This window comes from Paramisgurnus dabryanus, chromosome 17 (genome assembly GCF_030506205.2).
Source record: "Paramisgurnus dabryanus chromosome 17, PD_genome_1.1, whole genome shotgun sequence".
NCBI lineage: Eukaryota > Metazoa > Chordata > Actinopteri > Cypriniformes > Cobitidae > Paramisgurnus > Paramisgurnus dabryanus.
In genome coordinates this window covers 2,270,734-2,293,177 of record NC_133353.1, presented here as the reverse complement: position 1 = coordinate 2,293,177, position 22,444 = coordinate 2,270,734, and the positions used below count along the sequence as shown (strand labels likewise).

Genomic DNA, 22,444 nt, shown 5'->3' with positions numbered 1-22,444 from the left:
CGCGAGAGCGATTCGAGAAATCATAAAAACGAGTTTGCTATTACATCGCTCTCGCGGTACTTTGATGTCCGTCCGTCTGTCGGTTCTTTGAGCGACGCATGAAGTCGAACATCCCAAACATGGGGGGATTCGTATCGGAAGTGATAAAGAAATGCCCTATTCCCTTCAAACATCAAAAACTCTAGACGGAATTACCAAATCGTGTTTCGTATGAAATTAAAATACACTAAACAGAGCAATGAAAAATACGTTATTTTCTCTTTTTCTGAAGCGACTGTTTATGCTAGACTCCTTCACCGAAATGCCCATAAGGCTCCACGGTTTTAGTTCACGTAATTCACTTAAGTTTTCGTGTTTAATATTCCTTTGTTTACTAAATGAAATTGGTAAATAATATTAATAACAATTGCCTATTTTTTGTGTGAAATTTTACACTGTAGTGTAACATCTTACCTGCAGCACCGCGCCTACTGTAGCCTATGACGTCACTTGTCCAGTCACAGCTGCGTGCTTGTATTATTTAATTTGGCTTTTTTATTGTGTTAAGAAGGCTTTTATTTATTGATTTTAACATGTCCATATTTATTTACTTCTAATTATTTATTGTGTCTAAGTCCTTGTTTTATTGTACCATAAAATGCCATTCTGCATCTGTAAAGTTTTGGTTAAACATGAACAAAAATCCATGGTTGACTAAGTAATTATGGAACAAGACATTAAAATTTAGCGGGTAATGTTAGTTTAAAGGCGGGGTGCGTGATTTTTGAACAATTTGGAAAAGGGAGCCATGCTGCATACCAAAACACACTTGTAGCCAATCAGCAGTAAGGGGCGTGTCTACTTACCAAAATCGTTGCCTGGCTTGCGTATGTGTGGGGCGGATCTATCAAAAGAAGGTCCAGATTCTATTGGGGTAGGGGCGTGCTTGTTTAGGTGATTTCAAAATTTCTAACTTTAACCCTTGAAAATCTCGAGTAAGTATGGAAACTATAGCTACAAATTTGCAGAACATTGTTTTTAGTTTTATTCAAATCCTAATTATTTTGCTATTTATATTCCTGATTAATATACAGCTAAAGGCGAGAAGTAACCCATGGTGAGATATTTAATGGACTCCTCTGAACCTCTTTCTGCTGAAAATGTCGCATATAAAACAAAACAAGACAAGATACAGCAAAACAAGACGTGCGGACTTAATTTTAGTAGTATTAATTTCACTCTGAACTGCAATCGATTTTCTTAATTTGCAAGTCTTAAGAAAAAGATATTTTAGAAGAAGTGAACCATTTTATACCAAGACATTGTTACAGTGAACCAAATACTGTCCGCTTTATGTCTGGGTATTGGACAAAGAAAAAAACCAACACAAGACAAACAGCAGCTTTCAGCCGAGCTCAAAATGGAATTGAACCTTATATACCTTGTAGATCTGCTTTGGTGAAACCAACTTTGTTAAGCAAGAAACAGAAAAGCGAAAACAATCAAAGAGGTAAGAATGTGGTCGATGGCTTGTGTTAATAAAGCAATCGCTTTACTAACTGGACATGCTTTACCATTCTTAGGAAGGGTTTATTTACACTCTCGTGTTATTGTGCTGAGTTAGAAATAATAACAAAACTGATGAGTTAATTTTGCATGGTTGGGTGAAAAAACTGGATTGGTACTTAATGAAAGCCAATAAAACTAAACAGAATGCTAATGAACTTGTTTGATGGATTGTGCCACATTATGCCACGGGCATGGAGATGATAAGAGAAACAATATTTTCTATTAATAACATTTATTATTCTACTCTTTAGCACATAGATGAGAATTTTCTTTGTAATTGTTTTCATTTCAACACTAATGAGACATTTAAAATGGCCAAACCCATTTAAAAATAAATATGTTTTTTTTTCCAAATTATTGCGAATGTGTTGTAAAGACGCAGCGGGTTGCCAGTTTGCGCATGCGCACAAAATATGATGTCAATAAATACACCGCCATTGAGATTACATTGCATTATTATTAAATATTACCAATAGTATTAACATAATAAATCAGATCCTTCTGTTAGCAAAATTTCCTATTCACAAATGTACATTTTCTGGAAAAATATAATTTAAAAAAGAACTGGAACTTTATATTGATTCTATAAGATTCTCTTTAAAGCAAAAAGCACTGAAACTTTCAAAAACTGTACTTTATTTAATATTTTATTGTAAATCCCCCCTAGCATACTTTGTATTTTTATTGTTACTGTCAAGTTTTGTGATTGATGTCTGTTGCTAATTTAATTGAATAAAAAGGTGTTTTAAAGAAAAAAATATTATTAAATATTAATTAAAGTCATCACTTATATGAATCATAAGTAATTATTTTCGCAGTTTATTTAAATACTAAATGTTTTAATAAAGGTTCATATGTTTGTAAAGCAGTGTAAGGTAATTTTGTCATTGCAAATGTTACTTAAATTTAAATATAATCAGTCAAAAACACGGATTTGGTTTTACTATACACTAAGTTAGTGTTGTATTGCTCTAATGGTAAAATAATATTAAAATGACTTCCAATTGCACAATATGGATATGATAATGGGTTAATGGTATATGTAAATCATCATGAATTGTTAAGAGAGTGTAAGGCAAGCAGTTAGTGTGTCACATAATAATGGGACATTTTAATGATCTTACATAAAGCATTACATAAAAACAAAATGTTCCCCTGAATCATTTCATTTCAGCATGTAATTCCTCGCCTTCCTAAGCAAAGGTGCACCATTGCCATCTGGTGGATGAAAAGCGTCATTACAACAGAAGGGCGCATTCGTTGCAATATGAACCAGCAATAATTCAGCTGCCATTCCATACAGGGCATACAGAGTGATGTTTTTCATGCTGGTCTCTGAACATAAAAACCTACTCACGTTCACTTTTGGATGCTGTGCGGGAGAGATAAATGTAAAACACACACACACAAAGTTGTTCTATTCGTGTATGAAATGAGGAACTTAATTTAAATGATGTTGGATATGTCTCTGTCTCTGTATTAAGGATAGATACACTTCAGTCCAAAACTGCATCTTTTGTAGTGTGTAGTGTAGCAAGTTAGGATGCATTAACAATATCTTAAAAGAATATTAAAAATTGAGTTTCTAACATCACTGCCAATTTTTTATCATAGCTGTACAGATGAAAGGCAGATATCATATATTTGGTTGCAGCCTGTATCAGCTAGGGCTTTAAAGGCGGGGTGCATGATCTCTGAAAGCCAGTGTTGACATTTAAAATCACCTAAACAAACACACCCCTATCCCAATAGAATCTGAACCTTCTTTTGATAGACCCGCCCCAGACATTAGCAATCCAGGCAATGATGTTGGTTAGTAGACACGCCCCTTACTGCTGATTGGCTACAAGTCTATTTTGGTACTCGGCCCGACTCCCTTTCCCTAAGCTTTTGTTTTTTTCAAAAATCATGCACCCCGCCTTTAAGTCAAGTAAATTTTATTGACAGATTTTGAATTTTTTTTTTCGTTTTTTTTTTCGTTTGTATTGTTATCCAACCACAGACTCAAAGACACATTCACACAATGACCCCAAGCAACAAAACATGAAGATGATACAGCAAAAGACCAAACAAATTCGATTGATATCATTTTATTTTTACACTGGTTTAAGAACTTGTAAACATAACATACTCAAGATAAAAGTTGACAAGACAATATTGAGATGTGATGGATGAATGATGATGATGATGTCATGATGGACATTTTATTTGTGTGATAAACGATAAACAGGTCTTAGAAATGTTTATACATAAAGTAAACTACAACAAGACATTTCTATAACAAAAAAATAAAAAGAGAACAAAAAGTGAATCAGACAAAATAAAATTAAACCTACAGAACAGAAAAACGTACAGAAAACATAGATATAAACATGCACTGATATGGCAGAGATCTCATGTACAAGAGATTTGATATTAGCAGTATGGGAAGAAAAAAAAAGTATGGATTTCAAGTGATTCATGCTTTGATCTACTGAACACGTTTGGCATTCATTATACAATCCTTTGCTGCTTAGTTTTATGACTTTGTTGTCACTATATTGAAATCTTATATTAAATCATATGATTTGTTCGTATTTCTCTTATTTGCTTGTACATTTAATTTTCTTTTAAATCTTTGTACTGATTTAATATTTTGTTGATATTGAATTAATCATGAGCATGATATCAGTCAAATGCACAAAAGTACAAAATGCAAATTCACTCCAAATTCGATTCTACTGTATGGTCAACAACTTTAGATTCTTCATCCCTTTCTAATAGCTGCCCATTTAGTTCTTGTGTTTTAGATCAAAAATGCACAAAGTTCTGAGTTCCACCTTGACTCACAATACTGCAATGTAAATGTTCCTCTGAAGGTAGCTTTGCGACAATGCCACCAATTGATACAAACGAGGACTTGGCTGATCCTTGCAAAGCCAATGTGGCCGATAAGAGTATTAAGCAGCCATCGGGCTTAAAACAGGGACGGTCGGGTGAGAGACGTGACAAGCAAGGTGAAAAAGATGGATTGATGGTTCAGTGAGATGGAGCTACTGTTTGCATTCATGAGAAAGAACGGACTCCTTGAGCTAGAGTTGTAAGAATCTGTACCTTCACATCCTCGCTCGATCTGACCGCTGCGGAAAAGGGCATCGTTTATGAGGTCGGGCAGGCGACCGTTCAGGTCCACGGACGCCAGACAACCCTTAAAGCCGTCTCTGGAGGCTACGAGTTTCGGCAGGCTGTTGTACATGTTGGGCCCCAGTCCAGCGATGTAGAGGTCACCTAGTCAAACAAGTAAAAATAGCCAGTAAAATAGACCCAGGGGTAGGTATGGTATGTAATCATCACTGTCACATTTTTTGTTTGATTAAGGGCATTGAGATTTGTTGTTTACGTACCTTTTAAGTCCAGGTTTTTAGCACCGTTGACGACCTGGCTCACTGCCTTGGCATCAACTTTTAGCGTGTGAACATTACTGTTGTCTCTGGTGATGACGACGTTATGCCACTGGTTGTCATGAAGAGCCCTTTCACTGTTGCCCTTGATCACATTGGGACCATTGCCGAGGTCAAACACGTAATGTATGTACCTACAAAACAAAAGTCAATGTTAACTTACTACAAGCTATGTACTTCAACAATGGCCCTGTCCCAAATGGCACACTACGGACTTGTGGATTTCCTCAGAGCCCACACTTTGATTACGTCATGTAGTGCAGACCCTTAGGGCTCGTTATAGTTGTGCGTAGCTCCTACGGCGTAGGTTCCGCGTCGGTTTTCATTTATACTTTTGCGTCGTCGGTTAGGGTTAGGCAACAAATTTTGGATGGGGAGTTGACGTTGATTTCGGACCCCTTTTGGGCGGGGAGACAACGTTGCCGTCCGACCTATGTTTGCTGGGTTCCGTCCTCTGATTGCTTTTCGCAAGGACTTCTGGGTTGGTAAAGTGCGCAAAGCCTGCTGCAGTGCGGGCTTTGCCGTAGACTAAGTGAGCACACAAAATTTAAAGGGACACTCCACTTTTTTAAAAAATATGCTCATTTTCCAGCTTCCCTAAGTTAAAAAAACGTTTAACTGATTTTTACCGTTTTGGAATCCATTAAGCTGATCTCCGTGTCTGGCGCTAGCACTTTTAGCATAGCTTAGCATAATCCATTGAATCGGATTAGACCATTAGCATTGCGCAAAAAAATCCAAAGATTTTTGATATTTTTCCTATTTAAAACTTGACTCTTCTGTAGTTACATCGTGTACTAAGACAGACGGAAAATTAAAAGTTGCGATTTCCTAGGCAGATTCAATAGCAGGGGACTATTTTCGGGCACTGCATATAATTGCACCTGCTGCAGCCATGTTACAGCAGTAAAATCCTTGATTATTACACCAGAATGAGAGTATAGTTCCTAGACATATATGCCTAGAAAATCGCAACTTTTTATTTTTCGTCAGTCTTAGTACACGATGTAACTACAGAAGAGTCAATTTTTAAAAAGAAAAATATCGAAACTTTTTGGTTAATTTTTAACGCGATGCTAATGGTCTAATTAGATTCAATGTATTATGCTAAGCTATGCTAAAAGTTGTACCGCCAGACCCAAAGATCAGCTGAATGGATTCCAAAACGGTAAAAAATAAATAAAAATAAATGTTTAACTCTAGGGGAGCTGGAAAATGAGCATATTTTCAGTAAAAGTGCAGTGTCCCTTTAAGGTCATGAGACCGAAAGTCCACATGAAGTGCGCCATTTGGACAGGGCCATAGATTCGCTCATTTGAGCAAGTGCTCAAATGTAAAACATATATGGGTCAAAACACTGGTTCAAAAATATTGAAAAACAGTGTTTTTTTTTTTGACAAAATTTTGTAACAAAAAAATTGACCACATTTTCCTCCTACAGTCTTACCCTTTCACCAGCTCTACGGCAATGAAATCGCTCCCATCGCCGCTGTTGAACAGAATGAATCCGTCTGGAGCGGTTGTCTTGAACTGGAAGAACAGGTGCATGGATGTGTAGGCCTGCAGGGTCGCCAGGCTCAGGTAACTGCTCTTGGATTTGAACGTCACAGGGTCTGCGATGATGGAACGCATGCCGAAACGTGCGTTCAGCTCGCAGTAATCGATGTCGCCGTTCTTGCACAGGTCGATGTAGAGCATGCCGTTAAACTTGAGGCTCTGCAGGTGACCGATAAAGCTGGAGGGGATCATGGAGACGAAACGGCGTTCCGTCATCACGCCCGTCTCAATGTTGTGGAACTCTAAGCGGGTGTGATCGCCCACCATCTGACCTACAAACCACAGCAGGTGGGTGGGGAAAACAAGAAGAAATGCTGCTATACTACACCCTCAAAGAAAATAACACTGCTGTTCAGCAATACAACTGATGCTGTGTGTCAAGACCCTTAGAGACAAGGACAAACACTTTTTTTACAGAACTCTTACCACTGAGTCTTACAATATGTGTTATGGTAACAAACAAAAAACGAAAAGTACAGTATGCATTTTACTGATCTGAAACATGAGACAATTTAATTAGTATCGTACCTGTCGTCATACAAGAGTTGTTTTTAACCCAGCATTGGGTAAAAAAAGGGACAAACCCAACCCACTGGGTTGTAATTTAACCTATGCTGGGTTGTTTCAACCCCAAATGACGAGTTTGTCCCATTTTAATTTAATTGAAATTAAGTGCTTTTCAAAACATTTTAAAATGTAAATTTGATAATTTAGTCGCACTATTATCTCAAACCTGTATTGCGCACTTTTTATTACAGACCACAAAGAAAGAAATCTAAGAAAACCCCTAGGCTCATCCAGCCTGATCTCATAAAAAAATCGTACATATTTTACGAGTTGGCTCATTCGTATCAATTCATATGAACTTAATAGTCCAAAATCGTTCGATTCTCATGTAAAAGAACAACAACAATGAAACCTAACCCCGCACATAACACAAACGTCACAAGGGTCAAGGCAAATCGTATCAAAACGTACAAATGTGATCGTATGAATTAATACAAATTAGCCAACTCGTAAAATATGTACGAATTCTCGTGAGATAGCATTGGCTCATCTTACGGCGGCTGTGAAATTTGAGAGACGTTTTTTTGTACACTATCAGAAAAAAATAGACAAACTTGTTCCCTAGTTGTCACTTCCTTTTAAAAAAGCCCTAATATGTACAATTTAGAAACAAATATGTATATATTTGGTACCAATATGCACCTTTAAGGTACTAATATGCACTCTTTGGTACCAATGCTATGTACCTAGGTACAATTATTAACTTTTTAGGTACTTTAAAAAGAGTATTGCCCTAGTGACAGCTAGGGACTATTTTTTGACTATTTTGTTTTGATAATGTTTATATTTGACTTTAACTGTGGTTTGGAAGAACGTAAGTAAATTATTATATTTTTGGTATTATATTTTTGCGGCCATTAAACAATATACATAGAACATACAGATGTTATGGCAAAACCCATCAAGATGATTGAGAGTCTGTGTTGTCTTTCAGATTGATAACCAAGTATAGTACCTTCTGCTACGTCATCGTCAACCGTTAGCTTGTAGCTTTTGCCCCTCCGGATGACACGCACGGTATGCCACTCATTATCATTGAGCTTTTGTCCGGCATACAGTGTCTCTGGTCCTTTGCCTGAGAACGACGGTCATGAAACGTTAATACCAACCTGATGCATCTCTGACCAAACCTTTGCTTTTATGTAAAAGTGTAATTAGGTATAAGGGACAAAGGGGGAACATCTCTGTTCTCTTGGGCACCTTAATAATTTTGTCCCAAGCCTCTTTAATTAACAGGCAGCCCTGTGCAAACTGTGTTACAAATATGTTTTAATTAGTTTATTAGTTCATCAAATACTTTTTAAAAGTATATTTCTGTTTATATTATTTAGTATAATATATACAGTAGTACTTGGGTAATTAGACGCAGGTACATCTGGTGTCCAAATTTTTTTTCACAATTGTTATATTTTAATTGAAATAGTTTGGTCCTCACTGTCATGGATCACAAGAGGTTATAAGCCATATCAATATAATATTTTTGTGTATAAGTGTTTAACTCATTCGCCGCCAGCCATTTTTTGAAAAGTTGCCTGCCAGCATTTTTTTTTTACAAAGGTTTTACAAAATGCCTTCCAGAAAAAATCTTTCTAAAAATATATAAACATACAAATATATCAAATGAAAGAACAGACCCTCTGCTTTCAAACAAAACCAGGGAAAAAAAAAAGTTTTATCCTATCTATATTTTTTCTGCTTATAAACTCTCAAATATGGGTATTTGTCTTTAATATTTTTTTTTGCAAAAAAAGTTTTGGCTTAAGTTTTTTTTCCATAAATTGCAGGGAAAGAGTTAAATAGGTGAAATCATGTTTTCCTGTTATTTTTTTCTTATTTCCTGTTACTCTACCTCGGTAACAAAGTTTGACAGTAACAGAATTGACACTAATTCAGACAACAGGAAATCTTGACTTTCAGTCTGTAACATGTTGTGATCCATGACAATGAGTACCAATTACCATTGAAAGACGCAGAAAAAACATTTTGGATACCAAATGTACCTGCAATTACATAAAACCCTATTAATTACTGTTATATAAATACAGCTGAGATTATTATTCTAAAATAAAAAAGCAGAGGTTTGGTTCAGATGTTACTGAATTGTTACAAAATAAACATAAATCTTAATAAAATTAAAAAATAAAATAAAAACTATAGCATTAAACTACTTATTTGTGCCTTCTTTGCTTTTTACAGTTATTACTTGAAATAAAATGGCTTTTACTCATAAAAGGTCTTGAACTCACTGTTTAAGTACATTACAAAATTTCAGTTTTGTTGTATAAGGTGGGTACATTGCACACATTTGAGGTATTTTATATAAGAATTAATTTAAAAGAAAGCAATACTTCTGCGACGTACTGTAATACATTAAAGGAGCTGAACAGATGCGGTAGTAAGTAACCACCATTGCAATAATTTGAATTCAGCTCAGATAACGCTGAATTCTCACACAATGGTACCAGAAATCCCACTGATTTTGAAAAATTAGGTTACCGGGCTACCAGCATGCAGTACGTCCCTTGTAAAGAAACTTATCTCCCACCCTCAACATTAACATCAGTTTTATTCTGCTATACTAAAATGCTCATAATCACAGAAAATCTTCAGACATGCAATGTCTATAAAACTGCAACCAGTACCAGAGGCGTCATGCCCATTCAAACTGAGGGGGCACGTGCCCCCTTGTTTTCTTTATAGACAAATGGATTTTGAATGCAACCTTAAAATCAAAGAAGCGTCCATTAAACTGTTATTTGACTTTTAATCTGTTTAATATGCACAATATATGCACAAAATATTATCAATTCTGTGCTGCATCCTTGTCACTTTTCAGAGATTTGCGCCGTTTTGATAGTGTTTTGATTATGTTACGTACTTTATGCTGGCGGCAGGCGCTGCAGACAAAGCAGTCACAGACGTCTTTAGCATCTGAGTGCACTCACAGGCTTACTTTTTGTTGCATTTTGCTAAAACGTATAAGAAACGCTCACAACATTTCCAACCCCCAGTATGGTAACGTGCAGTTAACCTCCTCTGTGTAGAAAATGTATGGTTTAAAATGTTACAGTCTCAACGTTATATTAGTACATTTCTAGATTCATCTTGGTACAACGCCAAAGTTCGCCAGAGTTCATGGTGGTGCAGAATATGAACATGTTCACATATGAGGTAAAATTTGATGCAATAATGCATTCCACTAATAATTTTTTATACATTTTTTTTTTAAAATCATTATTGAACATTAAAATCAATCACATGGCTATAGCTTATGTCATTTTATGGAAAAGACTGAAGCTCTATAATATTTTGTTTGATGTCTGTGTATGCACAACATTTCTGTGAGCTGTGCACCAGCCCCTGACCAGTACTGTATATGATTCAGGGCCATCATTTTAACATTAATGACAAAAATGTCCTCTGTAAAGTGCAGGTTGTAGAAAAGTCAAAACAGTCGCATTCCTTGAGCAAACAGGATCAGATTATTTCATTTAAAAAAAAAATTCGATTTGTGGCCTTTGAGAATCGATTTTTAATCGGCCAACGATTAATCGAAAAATAGATTTTTTTTTGCCCAGCCCTAGTGGTGGAGCACCCCCTAATTTCACAGGATTGAAACACAAATTTTTATTCATTTGACTCATTCAGAGTCTTGTTGAGTGTCACATCCCTGTCCTTAACACTAGTTCTGCTATTCAAAAATGTTTGAATCCAACTTTTGCAGAGCTGGCTCGTTTCCCGTTTTATCACATATTAGATTAAAAAGGCATTTATTTTCATAAGAAAAAAATTAAATAAAGTGCACAAAGATTGTTTATTAAATATGTATGTATTAAAAATGTATTTATTTATTGGGTAGGGGTCAGTGGGAGGGTTTTAATTCTTTCTTTTAATACATTTTATTATTTACTCTATATGTTATTATTGTACTAAAATACTATTATCCGTCAATATACAGTATAGACAGTTGTGGAGGCTGCACTCGTACCCTCATCCCAACTCTTTCTCCAACCCTGCAGCGATCTAAAAGTATTAGTTAATTATTATGAAATATTTTATTATTATTAATTCGGAGGGATATTAAAGATTTAAAGTGGTCCGGACCTTGGTGACGTCATGGCCAGTTGCAGGCCAGCTTTCTGCTCCCCTGCATATTTGTGCAGTAAATTTGCCATTTAGACATTATTTTATATTTTAAAACAGCAAAGATACTGTAAAGTTATAGCTTTCACACCATAACTATTAAAGGTCAACTGAAAACTGTAAACTTTGAAAACAATTCGACTCCAGCATTTTCAGCTTTGGAAAGTGAATGTGTGCATGGTTTTGCTAAGGATACCTCATTCACAGTAATAAATATTGTGTTCATAAGAATTGACACTGTTTGTACACATGTATTATCATATTATTACACATTATTATAAAATTGTTCAGTTTTAATATATGGGGTTCTATAAATCGCACATTAAAAATTATATCCATGATATAATTATGAAACCACATTTGAAAACTGAACATTTTTATAATAATGTGTAATAATATGATTATAAAGTAATAAAGAAATAAAGCGTTAACGCTTTTTATCAATCTGTTAATGGATTCTCCAAAAAAAAAAAAAAAAAAAAAAACGGTATTGCTGAATGGCAATTTTGTCAGATTTGAAGCAAAAAAATTTATGAATGTATAATACGTGCCGATAGCATTCAATTAATATCATTACCTCATTGTTTAGTTGCTTTTGCATCTAAGCTTCTCATATGTTCCCTAAAATATTTTGTTGTGAATTGAGAATGCTGCCATTGAGAGAATCCAAGACCTATTTATGAGCAAAAGCAAAAAAAAAAAACTTCTAAAAGTACAAACAACCAGGAAAACACAACTAAAGTAATGTAATTGAAAATTATATTTTTACCTTTGTTCTAAGAAACACAGAATATCCCTAAAATAAATATGCTTTTCTATCAACTGTTCTTAAAATAAAATGTTTGCGTGCACATTCAGAATAACACTTGTTATTAAAATGTTCTGGAACCCAGCAAACATCTATATAAACAAACATACAGTAACATTAACATGACAAAACATGATATCACATTATATAATAACATTCTGAAATTTGGATCTAGCATTATTGTCTTCTACATGCTCTACTATTAATATTTATGTATTATTTTAAAATAAGCATTCAGTATGTGGTGACTTCATAATGTGACTTAAATGCTAAACTCAAGTTACTGCAACACAGAAAGATAAAGATAGTTAAAAATAAAACTATTGTAACATGTATTCCAGCATGCACAAGATGTTTCATTTTTTCGCATGCACTGATTTGCACCTCTGTTACTCGCAGATATTGCATTCCATATTGCAAACTATCTCAAATGAATACTAGGCTATTTGTATTAGGCAGGAACTAAATCCATATGACAGATAAATTATAGGCTGTCAAAAGCAAGCCATGATTATTAAGTCACCACCATTTCAGAATGGGTAATCGTGAGATTAGGAGAGATCCGTCAACTGACCCTCTCGCTAGATGCAAACTTTCCTTGACATAACGGAGGAAAAAGTTCAAGACATTTCAACAAGAAAATCATTATAGGAGCAAAATGAAACTTGAGTGTTAACTTACTGGAGTTACAGTTTATCCTGATACAGTCTAGATGGGGGAAAATAAGTGACAGATGAAATTGCATCCTTCAAGGTTACAGCTGCAGACATCCAAAAACAATAATTCCACCCTTCCGGGGACGTCCACATGCAAAGAGGCGGCCATTTTGTAATTATACAAAAGCACTACAGTTTAATGTGAAAGACAGAATGATTGCAATTGTCTGTCATTTACTAAATTAACAAAGTACAGTGAATACAGTACAGTAAATAGTCATGTCAGTTAATATTGTGATGTATAACTGATTTGGTTACACATATTCGAGACATAAAATATTAATGTGGGTTTAGTAGAAACTGATAAAATCACATAACTGACTTAAAATGGCCGCTTGAAGCTCACCAACCACAAAGACTGTGCAACCCAGAGCTTTTTATTTTTTATTTCTGATTTTTTATACATAAATCTGAGGTCCTGCCCCATAGATATCACACCAGCCGATTAGCTAAATATGCTATAATAGCTTTAACATTTAGCAAAAAGTTGGTGATGAGGCATTTTAACTTGCAAGATCATTCATAACTGATATAATGGCTCTAAAACTGTAATATAAATGTTTTTTCATACACTGGGTTGAGCTCTGTGTGGCTGGGTTTACCATGTGTCGTCAACCGCAACAGAAAAGTGGGAGCAAACAGCCTCGATCCAATAAGCACCAGCACCGTGCAGTGGTCGCCGTACCTCTCCAACTACAACTATAGTGTGTATACTGTAACCCTTAAAATAATGCCTAAATTAACATAGTACAATGTGTCACATGTTGGTCCATGTGCTTGTTAAAGCTTTATAATATAGATCTACTGTCCTAAAATAACTTAATATGTACATAACATTGTTTTTTGGAAACCAGGACAGTTCAGTACATTCTAATGTACTGTATACAGTGCTTAACAACATTATTAGCCACCCAATGTAAGGTTAGTGCCAGAGCTGCCCTTAACTAACAGTATTTGTGTTAACCAAAATCTTTTTGTTATGTTTCTGTAATGGTTTATCCACCAGTAGGGGTGCGCGGGGCAAAAACTAACGTGGGGTTAGTTGTAACACGGACTGTTTACATTGTTGCACAAGGTTGAGCATTTCGGTTTCCGGTATTTTTTTCACATTGCCAAAAAACGATCTCCTGCAAATTATTGGAAATGTATAATGTTTTTCCAGAGAGTTATTGATGAACGAGTGTTTTGGTGGCATGTAAGCAAATTTTTCATCATATGTTTTTTCGGTTTTTATGTTTAAGGTGTGTAAGATACCAAATCCAATGCTATTTCATATTAATCAGTGTCTTGTTGACTAAAACATAGAATCGTTTTGAAATATGTCTGCAGCTCTTAGCAACTTTTTTGGTGGGCTTGAAAATATTTTAAACCAGCGGGGTTAATTGTAACGCTGTGTTACAACTAACCCGTCAGCACTCACGATATGAAAACCGCTAACATTAGTGTAATTCTTGCCGTTGTTTTAAATAGGCTACACACGAATGATTGCTGGCTGCCAACAAAATAAATGTGCCTGTCTTATCAAAAATCTTTGATAATTTTATTTGGGCAAATATATTTTTGTCAATATCTTTAATATTGATTGAATAAGGTCACGTCAAAGATTGAAATCATAATGAAATGAATGCCTAAAATCAGACTTTGATGGTCATTATCTCAGAATTTGATTCTGAAACTGTAGTATGGTTATTACAGACTGGGTCACATATAAATTTTTTTTTGTCATAATTGTGCTGCTTTTTCTCACATATTTAGACATTTGTATCCATTTATAATTGAACTATTGTTAGAAAAGGGCTGGATGAATGAATACAGTGTGGATACCTGTCTATTATAGACAGATATATAAACAATATCCACTTCAAGTATATAAACAAAATAGTATTGAAATATTTGCCTGAAACTTAATTTTTAGCAAGTGTTACAACTAACCCCCTGCCTGTTACAATTAACCCCACCTATGGGGTAAGTTGTAACGTTTGCACTCCTGTCATGTTTGGTGTAATTGTAAAAGGACTAGAAACAAACTTTAAATGTTCATTTGTAGCAGAGATGTGTGTGTTGCTTGTGTAAAAATATAATGAATGAAACTCTAATATTTTTTTAATGATTGAGCCAAAACCAAAAGGCTTTAGGTTGTGCCCCGCTCTCCCCTACTGTATAATCTATGAACTATCGAATTTAATGTTCTACAAGAAAGGCAGAAAAATAGTAAAGCACTTTATTATTTTATTCAGATGCCCAACTAGTTATTTACTTACAGTCCTTAATAGAGTTAAAACTTAAAGTTTTAATGGTTGAATGTTTAACCCTCGATTCATTTCTCTGACTTCTGAGAGAAGTTGCTTCAAATTTGGGTGTAAAAATGCTAATTTAATTTGACTCACTTATCGAGAAACATTGAAAAAGAAAGTCCACATTAAAACACTTCACGATGCTGACAAATAGACAGGTGGTCTTATACATTGCCAAGCACTGTACATACAATTAACATAAAGTTGTAAGGGTGTCAAATTTCTCTCTCTACGGTATGCTTACTATACTGTATGTGGCCCTGAACCATAAAACCAGTCATAATAGTCTTTTTTACATTTATAGATTCATACATCATCTGAAATCTGAATAAATAAGCTTTCTGTTGATGTATGGTATTGTTATTATTTGGCAGAAATACAACTATTTGAAAATCTGGAATCTGAGGGTGCAAAAAACCTGAATACTGTATTAAGAAAATTTCCTTTAAGTTGTCCAAACGAAGTTCTTAGCATGACCTATTGTTTATGATATATACATTTTTGATATTTATATAACTTCATGGAACATGTCTTTACTTCATACCCTAATTATTTTTGGCATGCATTTTTTTTGACCCATGTATTTTTGGCTGTTATTGCTACAAAATACCCATGCAACTTATGACTGGTTTTGTGGTCCAGGGTCACATATTATGCGTATGATGGGTATGTTTGTCTGTCTCAAATGTTATTTCAAACCTCATGCTGTTTCCTGCAGTGAGGTGTGATGTCACTTCCTGTAACGCAGTGACTAAATGGCCAGTTAGGGTCACTAATCTCTAATCTAACACGGTAACGTTTGTTGTGTCAGGGACTGAGAGGTTCTACCAGCTGCAGGTGAAGCTGAGAGCTCTGTTCTCGGGCTGTTTGCCGACCGGGCCGCAGGCTAAAGGGCCTTTGAAGGGGTGAATACCATCTTTTGACAAAGCATGGAGAATGTGTGTCAGAGAACTGGATGGTGGGGGTTAAAAAATGAAGTGATGTAACAGAAAGGAAATACCAACCGAAACACAAATGGAACCAAGTGAAAATGAGGTGCGCAAGGAAAGAGTTAATAAAGAAGACAATATCAAGTTGAAAGGAAAGTCACAACACTGGAGAAGTTCTGAGTTGATTCAAAGTAATTACACATTGTTTCAAACTAAATAAATAAATAAATAAAAAGATATTAAACAGAAACGTATGTTGGGTAGTGCTGTGACTGCCTCAAAGGACATTTTGCCTTTATTTTGGCAATAGTCATGGTTGTAAATATTTTTAAAAGAAACACGAAACATTGTGGCTGGGCAGTATGGCACTGCTACTGTATATACTTAAAAAGTGGGATGGTAGAAATGTCAGATTTTGCTACATTTATTTTGCAGTGTATATAGGCAGAACCGCTTTCCGCTCGATGCGAAGTTCGTCACAACATGTATGTAGCCCGTCATGTGTGTGGTTCGTAATTTCGAAATATGTGTTCTGTGCGTCGAGTGAACCTATGTGCATCACGTGTCTTGTCAAAATAAGTGCCTGCTGCAGACGCATCTAAAGGGTTTATGATAAAAGAGACGCTCGCGTTTGCCAGATACTCGCATAATCTCATGCGTATTAAGAGTTTACTGCTAAGGGAGTGTCTTGCGTGTATTTTGTGAGCGTCTCTTTTATCATAAACGGTTTTGAGGTGTGTGCAGCAGGCACTTATTTTGCAAAACATGTGACGAGCAACACACATGACACTCCAAACACTTATTTTGAATTTGCGCCCCTCGGAAGAGCAGTCACGAGCCGCCACTGATAAGCAGTGCAATAGATCATGGGTTCGACCCAGCGAACAAACATACTGATAAAACGTAAAGTCGCTATGGATAAAAGTGTCTGTTGAATGCATAAATGTAAATATCTTTCACAATAATGCTAGACTTAAGCATTATAACACGATTTTATTGATCACATGGTCATTTACAAGAGATTGTGATATAAAACTATTCATAGTGTCATACCGCCCATCCCCAGTGTCAATTATTAGTTAAATTTGAAATGTTTAACATCAATTTATTTATAAATACAACCAATTCAAACTGAACAAATGTATGGTGAAGCATGCAAATAAAGCAAACGATAAAACATCAAAATATCTTTTAATGAAGGTAATGTTGATGGAGTCAGGAGAGGCTGGAATGATGAACAGAAAGAGAGAGCGAGAGGAAGAGAGAGAGAGAGAGAGAGAGAGAGGCACTGCATCCTGAAGGAAGAGAGGGTTTATACAATACCTAAGTTGACCGTGAGTTTGACACGACTTCCGTCAAGCTCCAGCCGAAGAGTATCGGCGGAGTCGCGAGAGGTGGTGGCGATGAGCAGGCCGTACGCCCGCTGAGACATGAAGCGCAGGGACACGTCCTCCGCTTCGGTGTGCATCACGGTGGGCATCACCACCTTCATGTACATACTCCCATCATAGCTCAGGATGGACGCCTCTGTGGACAAAAAATATAAAAAATAAATAATATTTGTTTCATGGACTTTAAGAAAGAAAACATAGTAACACTTCCTATGAAGCATGTTATTATAATGGAGACATAATGGCTTATAAAAACATTGTTGTGTCATCTAATAAATAATCATAGCAACATTTACATACATAATACTTTCCTATTTTGGTTATAACTTTTAAGAGTATGATGATTTATCAATGATATAGCACAGTTCTATCATTTATTATACATTTCTTGACATTGCATGATATCACTCTTATGAGTGCTCATTTATTGCTTAAAGTAAAATGACAAATGCAAAGTTTTCTTACTGTCAATTATTTTGTGTCCTTATGGATAAATTTAATGTAAAAGGGTTAAAATTCCAAAATAAATTAGCAGATTACTTGCATACATTCTCTTTTTTGGGGACCAAGTCTAAAATTTCTGTTTTTATTTCATTTTAAAGGAATATTTGGGGGATAATTGCAAAAATGTCAATGTGGTGTAACCGGTCTGTGTCAATTGGTATAACTAGTATATTTTTTTTAATTAAAATTTAAATATATTCATAAAAAATGTGAAATAAAATATAATCATCTAGTTTAGTGTAATATGATTTTTTTTACATACATTTTTACATCATTAGTCAAATATTGTTTAGAAAACAGAACCGTTTTCAGCATATGTCAGGACAAATATTCCATTTAGAAATAACTAATAAAATTATATTTTAAAATGTTTTTTTTAATGATTACGATTACATGCCATCAAGGTGGAAAAAATATTTAATATTTCTCATTCTTTGGCGCAATTCGCGGTTACACCATTTGACATTTTTAGGTCCATCAAGTCTTAACTTTCATAAAAATGGTGCAAATGTCATTTTTATTGCATAAAATTAACATAAATACACTGTGCATTAAAATAAACCTAATGCATGTTTTTAAAACAAGTTTTATTTTATGAATTTCTCATCTTGACAAACATCCAAAAGGCTTTATAATGGGGTCATAATGTTTGCCAGTTATCTTTGTCATCTTTAAGTAAATTTACAACGACTAGATTTCCTCTTAGTAATAAATATGGGCTTTTTATAATTTTCTTAATCCATTTTAATAAAAAAGATGTCAAATACAATTTTTTATAATACTGAGGTATTTATGATTTATATGCAATAAGTCAAGGAATGAGTAAACATAATAATTTATTTATTTATTAGATTTTTTGGTCAACAAAAAAAATTCCATTTGCATCATTTTGCACATGAAACATAAAAACGTGTAAGTACATACATACAGTTATACATATACACATACAAAATCATTCAAAAAGGAAAAAAAAAGAATATTAATAAAAAAAATATATAAATAATAAAAAAATTCCATTACACTTTTATTGACCAAAAGGTGTAGTAATTTGATTATGTTCACTTCCATACATCAGACCGCTCAATGAAACTTTGATAAAGGCTGCATTATTTTCTCTTTCTGTAAAAATGCATGTCTAAAACAGAGCAAACTGAGTTAACATCACATGTTTCAGCCTCCAACAGCTTTCGATTAAATGGCCCAACAGGAAAATGAACACTTTTGAAACGTTGAACATTTCAGCAAGCTGCCACACATTCGCCCATCCATGTGCTGTGTTACGGGACTGATAGACACAGCGATGCCCCCCTCTCTCCATCCTGAGTCTGTAACCATCATTCACTTTATAGAGAAGTATTAGAAAAACCAGCCAGGCATTAAATGTCGGCTTTGACTCTACGGGGTTGTAGAGAGTGCAGGGCGAGGGAAATGTGAAGGAAAGTCAATGAAGACTACACATCACTGTCTAGATAGGGTTTTATTGCCCATGTTTCTTTATTTTATTAGGACATGATTATAATCCAAGATCAAAAATAAAAAGACAACAAAAACTACTTTATTTAGTGTAAATACTGAAAAGTGTATTATAGACTGAATAAAATAGCAGATAAATAAATAGGAGTATGCAATGCATTTATTCACTTACTATGAAAGTATTGTATTCCTAAATATTGATGCATATATACCTTAAACTCGACTACTAAACATGCAGAGATCAATATGTTATTATGTAGGATTTCTGCTTTTCAATCCCGCCTCGGGTCCTGCTTTCTTTAAATTTTATACAGCAGAGAGAGAGAGAGAGAGAGGAGAGAGAGAGAGAGAGAGGAGATGAGAGAGAGAGAGAGAGAGAGAGAGAGAGAGAGAGAGAGAGAGAGAGAGAGAGAGAGAGAGAGAGAGAGAGAGGAGAGAGAGAGAGAGAGGAGAGAGAGAGAGAGAAAGAGGAGAGAGAGAGAGAGAGAGAGAGAGAGAGAGAGAGGAGAGAGAGAGAGAGAGGAGGACTGCAAACCCCTAGACAGTATCTAACGATTAATTCTGAGTGAAAGCATATCAAAATGATTCTGTATCAATGTTATTGAGCGGTGGGTAGATGCGGGCGGAAAGAAACATGGCACAGAGGACAGGCCAGAGGTGACACTCCATTGAGCACAATGAGATCCTCAGAGGGTGGCACCGTCTCTCAACGAGGAGCCGATGTTACACAACATCACACGACAGTCGGCCATTTTGAGACGGTCTATGATTCTATTATCTCCAAAGCTCGTAAAACCATTTCGGAACACGCGAGGGCACCAGTCGACCACGTTTCTCCATAAAATGTGCCTCTCTTGATTCGAGATAATTCATGCGGTTCACGTGGCTGTATAAAAACGCCATCCGGCATTTCAGTACATTAATTAAGGCCCGCTTTTGTTTTCCCGTGTAAATAATGAACACCAAACTTATTCAATCACATGCCCGACTGAAACACAGTTCATGAAAGTCAAATGAGCTGCAAAAAGGGATTACTCATGGGAGAGGGTAATTCAATAAATAAAGGGCTTTAACTGACATCTCATCTCACTAATTGATGACTGAATAGATGGAATGTTTAATCAGAATTGTTTTTTTCCTTCACTTTGCAGGCTTAATATTATCTTCGGCTGCTGTAAGTGCTGTTAGGAGGCATTATGGTCCTGTATTTGTATGTGGGTGAAGAGGATGTAAAATGGATAGTTGACATGACATGCCATGCCAGTGCACTCTTGTTGTACATATTTTGTAAACAACATTGTTCAAATGATTTTATTAGTATTATGCATGCAGTTTTAAGATAATAATAATTGAAGCGCTCATTCACCACGCTATTCACAGTCAAAAATTAAATAATGAAATTAATCGAATGCTTTCGAAATGTATTGTGTTCATCAAATACTTTTGCTTCAAATTTGCTTAATCTCATCCTCAGGCCATTCAGAAATACCATTAAGAGTCCATTAAAGGAGGGGTGCGTGATTTTTTGAAAAATTGAACCCTTAAAAAATATATATTAAGGGTTAAGTACCATGGCCTGGAAAGGCAAAAATAAATTACAATGGTAAATTACTTATTTACAAGATTAAAAACAAATGTACAAGTTTTTTTTAACAAATGTACAAATTTTTTTTAACAAATGTACAAGTTTTAAAACAATTTTTACAAGTGTTTTAACAAATTTACAAGTTTTTTAACAAATTTACAATGAGTGAACAAATTTACAATGAGTGAACAAATTTACAATAAGTAAACAAATTTACAAGTTTTTTTAACAAATTTACAATGAGCGAACAAATGTACAAGTTTTTTAACAAATTTGCAAGTCTTTAAACAAATTTACAATGAGCAAACAAAATTACAAGTTTTAAAACAAACTTAAGTTTTTTACGGAAAGGGTAGGGACAATACGCTGACGTCACGCATCTGAGCCTCCGGTGGAAGAAACCCGGAACTATCACCGTTAATCTCATGAGAGTTGCGAATGCGATGTTGTGTATTAGGCTGTACATCCTATTAACGGAAAGAGAGTGATAATATATAACCTTTCATCGATTCCCGAGTGACTTAAAGGGATATTGGCCCTTATTTTCAGGTAAGTAAAATAGTTTTAGATAGCTAACGCTAGCTTTCCAAGTTGCACACGTTTTGGGTTGCAGTTATCAAAATAATTCACTGACTTTCTCATTATATTACAGACAACAGGAGAGGGTGCTCCAAACTTTTTAATCAGGACTGCATTGTTCGTTCGCTTCCGGGGTTACATAGACTGAAACGGGGCAGCGTGACGAGTTTGTTTACATGGTGCTGTAAACTCCAACCCAGGAAGACACTTCAGAGGAATCAAGGGTGCGTTAACTTGTTCGATGATGTGATCTGAATAATTTTTAAAAGATTAGGATTTTATACTTCCGGGTTTCTTCCCACCAGAGGCTCGGATGCGTGACATCAGCGTATTGTACCTATCCTTTCCGTAAAAAACTTAAATTTGTTTTAAAACTTGTAATTTTGTTTTAAAACTTGTAAATTTGTTCGCTCATTGTAAATTTGTTAAAAAACTAGTAAATTTGTTCACTCATTGTAAATTTTTAAAAAAAACTTGCACATTTGTTCACTTATTGTAAATTTGTTAAAAAACTTGTAAATTTGTTCACTCGTTTTAAATTTGTTAAAAAACTTGTAAATTTGTTCACTCATTGTAAATTTGTTAATAAAACTTGTACATTTATTCACTCATTGTAAATTTGTTAAAAAACTTGTACATTTGTTCACTCATTGTAAATTTGTTAATAAAACTTGTACATTTATTCACTCATTGTAAATTTGTTAAAAAACTTGTAAATTTGTTAAAAAACTTGTAAATTTGTAAAAAAAACTTGTAAATAAGTAATTTACCATTGTAATTTATTTTTGCACCCCGAGGCCACCGTAGTTAAGAGACTGAACCAAGCAGCAAAAGACGGAGGCTGTTTTGAACAATTGCCCATCAAATGATCTCTACTCGTCCCCGGCTCACACGAAAAGAAAGAAGGTCC

The 22,444-nt window shown here is 35.0% G+C and overlaps 1 protein-coding gene across 13 annotated transcripts in view; it reads right to left on the bottom strand.

Annotated features, from left to right (window-relative positions):
- Positions 1-22,444, bottom strand: part of nrxn3a (neurexin 3a) — a 375,985-nt gene that overhangs the window by 242,018 nt on the left and 111,523 nt on the right. For 8 of the 13 annotated variants that reach the window (XR_010525159.2, XR_010525160.2, XM_065244834.2 and 5 more), the window contains 7 exons: positions 17,326-17,529; positions 12,745-12,771; positions 8,068-8,187; positions 6,436-6,817; positions 4,932-5,122; positions 4,642-4,815; positions 1,421-1,447 (listed from right to left, as the gene is read on the bottom strand). Coding sequence is in view for 11 of the 13 variants with exons in the window: in XM_065244834.2 (XP_065100906.1) it covers positions 1,421-1,447; positions 4,642-4,815; positions 4,932-5,122; positions 6,436-6,817; positions 8,068-8,187; positions 12,745-12,771; positions 17,326-17,529 (1,125 nt within the window). In the remaining 2 variants the exon portion in view is untranslated. Of the gene's footprint in view, positions 1-1,420; positions 1,448-2,905; positions 2,921-4,641; positions 4,816-4,931; positions 5,123-6,435; positions 6,818-8,067; positions 8,188-12,744; positions 12,772-17,325; positions 17,530-22,444 lie in introns of all 13 variants that reach the window. The other 5 variants (XM_065244837.2, XM_065244839.2, XM_065244843.2 and 2 more) reach the window with 3 other exon arrangements.